At 34.1% G+C, this 6,955-nt stretch overlaps 1 protein-coding gene across 1 annotated transcript in view; it reads left to right on the top strand.

The window, feature by feature from the left end:
• Positions 1 to 1,710: 1,710 nt before the first annotated feature.
• Positions 1,711 to 6,955, top strand: part of LOC113827656 (uncharacterized) — a 6,890-nt gene continuing 1,645 nt past the window's right edge. The window contains exons 1-6 of the mRNA XM_027380557.2: positions 1,711 to 1,757; positions 3,129 to 3,250; positions 3,918 to 4,083; positions 4,912 to 5,132; positions 6,056 to 6,293; positions 6,524 to 6,955. The exon at positions 6,524 to 6,955 is cut by the window's right edge and continues 1,645 nt beyond it. Coding sequence (XP_027236358.1) covers positions 3,141 to 3,250; positions 3,918 to 4,083; positions 4,912 to 5,132; positions 6,056 to 6,293; positions 6,524 to 6,772 — 984 coding nt within the window. The 5' untranslated portion in view covers positions 1,711 to 1,757; positions 3,129 to 3,140 and the 3' untranslated portion in view covers positions 6,773 to 6,955. The remainder of the gene's footprint in view (positions 1,758 to 3,128; positions 3,251 to 3,917; positions 4,084 to 4,911; positions 5,133 to 6,055; positions 6,294 to 6,523) is intronic.

Below are 6,955 nucleotides of genomic sequence, written 5' to 3'. Positions count from 1 at the left end.
TATATATACATACACGCACACACACATATATAAGTTTATCTGTATACATACATATATACATAATATATTTACATATATATGTATACATACATACATATACATATTTGTGTGTGCGTGTATAACGCGCAAAATATATACACGCAATTGCATATATTCTGTTACACTTATTTAGACAGGTAATACGGATAACAATACGTGTTAGTATTAGCATGGGCTTCATTATAATGATGAATATTATGATTATGGTCATAATGACCATATGCATATGTAATAATGGTAATGATAATCCTAATCGATATAGAGCATGAAGCAAAAGAATACATATCGAATCACAATAATAAGGGTAGTTGTAACACTAGTCTCGACTGTAATCATAAGGAAGATGAGAGCAATTGTTATTCAAAATGGTGATGGTGCTGATTTTGATAACATTATCGGTGATATTTATAGGTATGGTATTGGTAAGAATAGGAAGAACAATTAACAAATTGACGAAATTTTGGATCCAAGAAAATTTCTTTGTCTCGAATAGTTATACAACTGAAAACGTAAAATAGCATAGAGATGCTTCGTGTTCTGGGTCGACATCCAACACAGAGGGATATCATGGACTCGTTCCTCGCCAGACATGACGACTCCACGGATGGAAAGGAGTCCGTGATGGACATGATGGACGACTGGGACGACAGGAGCTGGACGATGAGGCCTCGTCGGTGCCTCCCACGTCGACAAACGTATTGTCCCTACATACCACCTGCTTGGGCATCACTCGGGCATCTCCGCCCACTTATTCGTGAGGAAAATTATCAAGAAAAATCTGAAGAAACAAGGAGTCACACAAAAATAACAAGAAATGTACTACCAGCATGGAGCGAGAGCAGAGTGTTGACACCAGAGACTGTAAAGAATGCAGCAATGCGATGAAGAGTGCAGAGGTGTGGCGGTACAGCAGTCCCCCCCTTCGGTTGTCAACATCCCCATCACCAAAGCCGAAGAGAAAAAGACACTGGAAGACAAGACATTCACCAAGAGGAATCAAAATACACTACGCAGACAGATAATTAAGAAATCTTCGGTATAACGTGTAAATGATAATGATGATAATAATGATAATAATGGTAATAATAATAATTATTATTGTTGTAATTGTTGTTGTTCATTTTGTTAGCAATATCACTTCTATCATCATTACTATTGTTGTTACTGTTACTAGTGTTATCATTATTATCATTAGAGTTATTGTTATTATTACAATTATCATTATCATGATTAGCATTGCTGTTGTTCTTATTTCATTGTTTTTATCATTATTATTATAATAATTACTACTACTACTACTGCTGCTGCTGCTACTACTACTACTACTACTACTACTACTACTACTACTACTACTACTACTACTACTACTACTACTACTACTACTACTACTACTACTACTACTACTACTACTACTACTACTACTATCATTATCCTTATTGTCATTATTATCATTATTGTTGTTATAGATTCGTATTTGTGGGATTATCATTTGGCTCACATTCAAGGTAGAAGAAATATACAGACGTTAGGCTTTAAAAGCTTTCTCCGCAAAGCAAAACGAAAATCACAAGAAGAAAAACAGTTAATACATATTTAAGAAAGACTTTTTCTATTTTTTTTTCTTTTAATGTGATAAAGAAACGAAAAATGTTTGTCTCCCAATATTTTCGCTCAAACACAAACGCGCACGACTGTCAACAAACCTTTCTTGCAACGAGGTATACCTACCTTTCACTTTATTCCTAGGCTGGATTTGATTCTTAAGCCACTAATAAGTCAGCATTTCGATTTTTATTATTAATTTTATGGATATGATTTACGTGGTTTAGGATGCGCTAGTGAGTTTAATGGCTTTGATATGGAGGGGAATGGTTAAAGGAAATGTTTTTTATTTGTTAAAGTTTCTTGTGAACATTTTCCGGAACCAGTGAAATTTTCATCTTTAGAAAGGAGTATTTTAAATACAGTATGTTATATATATAATAAACGTGGTTAAGAATGTGAAGTATTTTCCTAGACTAGTCCCAACGTTCTGTTACTACCATTACAGATGCAAGTACTATACGTTTCATTTTCACATTTAAAACGCCAGATTACGACCTTTATTGAGCCCTACATTCCCAGTTATGTCTTGAGTATGAGTTGCTACCATTAAATAGGCCACTTTTGAAAGAGTGAGTGCTCACAATTTTTGGTATAGGTTCAGTTTCATCCAGCTGTCACTTACAAGATAAAAATATATGGAAATAAGAGAGCAGAGAAATAAAGAAAATAAACTGTATTCTGTTATTTATTAAATTGTTTGATACAAAAGTGAGAGAGTGAGAGAATTTTATTTTTGGTGAAGAAGTAAAGCCTTACTGCTGGATATGCTAGACTTATCTATTTTATAATTTTAAAGATTTCCAGTGAAACAAATATTTAGCGATTCTTTTATTTCTTGATACCAAAAGCAACAGTTAATAGATTTACTGAAACGTATTTCTCCCGAAGCCTGGAATGGAAATTAGAAGCCAAAGCAATTCTTTTCATTGTCAATACAAAAAACAACAATTTATAGATTTACTGGGATGTATTTATCCCAAAGCCTGCAAATGTTTAAGCAGGCAGACATTCTTTACAGTATGGACTCACATGCCAGAGACTAAGTCCCCAACTCCATGTCAAAAAAGTTATTCATCAGTCTTAGTTGTCGTTACTGTGCGTGACCTGAGGGGAAGGTTGATGGGGGGCTCTGCCCACCAACACTCCCTGGGAAACATTGTCTTCACCTTGGTATGCATGGCAAGATAGAGGGGAAACTTGGGAGCACAGAATGGACAATGGCTGAGAGCGCCACTTTCTGTGATCTTTTTCCTTTATTTGTGGCATTACCATTTGTGTCTGCAGATTATTTCTTGTACCGACTACTTCTACTGTTTGTCCTCTACAAGAATATCATATTCAATTTGCCATAACTTAGTGTGTCCATACCCTAAAGATTAACCATGTAGGCTAATACAGAAGAACTTTCATACCTATAACTGAAATATCAGCTAATATGTGCATTCAGATGTTTTTTTGATATTATCAATTTGATTTATTTACAGCAACCCGCAATCATGGGAATTTTAGAGACAGAGTTAGCTGAGCTTCAGCAATGTGTTCCACGAGTAATTGCGGACAGCACTGTTGAAGCTTGTGTCCCAGCAATGGTTCGGGTAAACATAGAGTGAGTAGTTTTATGAAGTGTTTCTGTTTTATTACAATCTCTTTTGCAGTCATTGTAATTGTCAAGGGAAAGTTAAAATTGAGTTAAATTAAAGACCTAGTGTATACTTTTGTAATTTTGTGTAAGATTCAAAATAGCCTTTTGTTTCTTTTCGTTCAGCATTTGGTGAATGTTTAGAAGATGCTGCAATGGCCCTCCAAATTGGATTTTTATTATAATACTATTGTTTTTTTTCTGCAAATCCACTTAAAACTTGCTGTGATCTGTGATGGATGTCTTACAATCAGAAATGCATCATGATAGTATCAGATGATTGCCACAAACAAACTTGTACCTTTTATATTCTGATAAAGTGTAAGTTAGGCTGGTTCTTTAATTGAATATAAATAATCAGGAAAGTTTGAAAGCTGTATCTTAGTTGGATCATATATGCTAGCACTTTGTTAACTTTGTTTATGGGAATGGAGGCCATGCCAAGGAGTGCAAGGCCAGTGGTGGACACAGGAATGCCTTTAAACATTCACCAACATTTTTATTATGATTTTTTACTTTTATAGTTTTACTTTTACAGTTAGTCTTAAAGTATCAAATTTGGTATGTAAAATTTAAATTAGTTTACTAAATTACTGTATCAGAATTTCCTCAAATCTGTGACATACACTTCCAGGAGGACGAAGTACAAACAAATTGTTGCGTGTTTCCAGTTCCAGCCTGATTACCCCAGTAGCCTTGCACTGATTGAATTGAAAAGCCGGCATGTATCAGAAAAACTTTTGGATGGACTTGTAAAGTTGTGTGAAGAAGAAGCAAAGAAATATCTAGGGAAGCCACAGGTATTAAATGAATGCCATGTGTTCATGATGATAATTGTTATGATTATCTTTCTGTTATATATATATATATATATATATATATATATATATATATATATATATATATATATATATATATATATATTTTACTAATTTTCAATGATGAATTGTTTATTGTGTAGTTAGTAATAAGATGTATATTCTCATAGAGGAACTCTCCAAATAATGTTCAGAATTCATTTCAGAATAAAAGAAGTCAGATCAGATGACTCATTTTGAAAGAAGCTATTGAATTAGGAATAGTTATTTTATGCTCAGGCATTATTCAGTGATATCAGGATGAAATTTTTATATATTCCATTTATATGTAGAATTTAAAAAAAATACATTAAATGCATTAAAAAAGTCAGTAATATTATATCTCAACAAACCTAAGAATATTGACATAGTAGCCTCCCTCTGCCTCTGTCTCTCTGTCTGTTGGTCTCATGTCTCTCTTTCTTTTGCTGTCAAACCACTCACTTCTAATTTCTCTCTCCACCAGCTCAACCCCTTATCTACATCAAAACTGTTGATAGCACAGTTAATAGAATGATGTTTATAATAATGAAGGAATGTTAGGGTTATTGCAGCAGGTTAATTATAGCGGATTGGGGGGCAAGTTATTACATTGAGATGGTACACAAAATTTAGAACACTACATAGATGCAAATCAAATAGGTATGTCACTCATGATAATTAAGGATCAAATATCAAAAAGGGAGCTTACTAAGTATAAAGTATGGAGTTAATTCATAGGTTCAAAACTAATATCCAGTCTTTCCAGTATCAAATTCTCTTCCAATACAGGTTTTGCATGTGTTGAGGTTTGTACGCAATTTCATCGATGAAAACCCACTTTGCTGCTGTTCAGAAGAAATTTCTAATGTAAGGAAGAAACTGATTGCAGGATCAGATGAGCTGAAATTACGTCAGAAAACATCATCTGTGGTTGTGAAAGTACAAGAAGGTCAATATGTAATGAAATACAATATCACGGTGCCAGAAAACTATCCAGATAAACAGGTTGGGTAAGTTTGATGTTTGTTAAATATTTGTGAAGCTTAAACCTCAACAGCACTAAGTGTCATGATAAGGTGTGTATAGTATCAAATAAACTAATTGGCAACTCCATAGATAAATTGGTTCTTCAGCAGCTTAGGGACAATGTCAGACAATAATTTTTTTTTTCCTATTTACTTAAAAACTATTGGTTATGTCATAAATCTGGTTGCAGTGTGTGAAGGCTCACAAAATTTGTACTCACAGAGTATATGGTAAATAATATTTGTGTTAGAAGTTGAGACCACTTTCAGTTGACTATTTATTATATTTATATATATTAAGGGGGTGCTTATGATGCAAAAGAGTGTTTATGATGCCACTGACAATGCAGAACAGTATTTATGATGCCAGTGATATGATTTATGCCAAAAACATGTTTTTGGTTGATATGAAAACAAAAACAAAATAGACACTTTGTAGTGATTGGCATGGTATGAAAATCAGTCAGAAAATGCAAACTTTTTGTGTGTCAAGAGGATTAGATTATTAATATCTTATGCATATAGAGTTTTGATTAATGAACATAAACATGTAGTCGTGATATATTTACTTGAGATATAATAAAAAAAAAAATCCCATACACAACTTATAATGTTGATTATATTCATATTTAATTCTTTGATTTCACTTTTCAGTCATTCAAGGGATGAAGTTGTTTTGTATGATGATTCTAAAAAAAAGAATGAAATATTTTCTTGTATGTGACATGTATGTTAGAGTATTTATTAAGAAGGTTTACTTTGACATCACTGTGTTGTTTTTGGAGAGCTGAGATAGATTTTGATATAATTCTTAATGCTGTTAGTGTGTTTCTTTTTGTCAAATTCACATGAGATTAGGAACATTACACACATGCACAAAATTTATTACAACATTCATTATATTTCAGGATTGAGGAAAAGGAATGCAACTTCCCATCAGTCTTCCGCCGATGGTTCCTTGCACAGGCAACAGAAATAGCTCGTCAGTGTGTTGAGCCACCGGCCAAGAAAAGGCCTAAGGACCCACCTTTTGTGTTGAGGCCGTCAATGGAACCCGTTGTCTCTTTTCTTGTGTCTGAGGTTCACCTGTATCCTAAATTAGAATGCAAGATGTGCAGGAAGAAGGCCTTTCCCACAAACCCCAAGGTAAGGGTTAGTAGATGGCTCTGCCATACCTGCATTCCTTTGCAAACTTCAGTTGTAGTGCTTTGTAGCTTTGTTACATGGAAAATTTGGTCACTGTATGATCCTTTATCCTGAATGTTTGAAGTGAATCCAGTTTACATGTTTTCTTAAGATCCAAAATGTGAGTTAAAAGGTCAGATATCAAAAAATTAACATAGAGTCTCATGCTCATTCTCATTTATTACCTGCAGGACATTGAGACAAGTGAATCAGGGCCACTGCATGTTGAAAGGATCTACTGTGGCCATGTATACCACAACAAGTGCCTGGACAAATACATCCGCACCCCACCTTTCCAGGGTGGGAAGAAGTGCCACACCTGTAACAACAAGATTTACCATGATAAGTGGAAGCTAACTCCAGAAACAGCTGAAGCTAGGTGGGCACACAAGCAAGCCAAGCAGAGGGAACTTGATGAAGTTGTAGACTTTCTTAGCTAATAGAGGATAGATGATTCTTTTGTAGAGCTTATAACTATGTACATGAAGAGGAAAAAAGTGCAAATACTTTAGACTGTCTATTTTCATTTTTGGGATTGATAGATCTTTAGCTGTTTGTCATTGTTTATATGAAAGAATGATACCCAGATAGTCTATTTAAGATTATTATTTTTTCTGTCATTG

This window comes from Penaeus vannamei, chromosome 3 (assembly GCF_042767895.1).
Source record: "Penaeus vannamei isolate JL-2024 chromosome 3, ASM4276789v1, whole genome shotgun sequence".
Classification (NCBI taxonomy): domain Eukaryota; kingdom Metazoa; phylum Arthropoda; class Malacostraca; order Decapoda; family Penaeidae; genus Penaeus; species Penaeus vannamei.
This window is presented reverse-complemented; position numbering and strand designations above follow the sequence as displayed.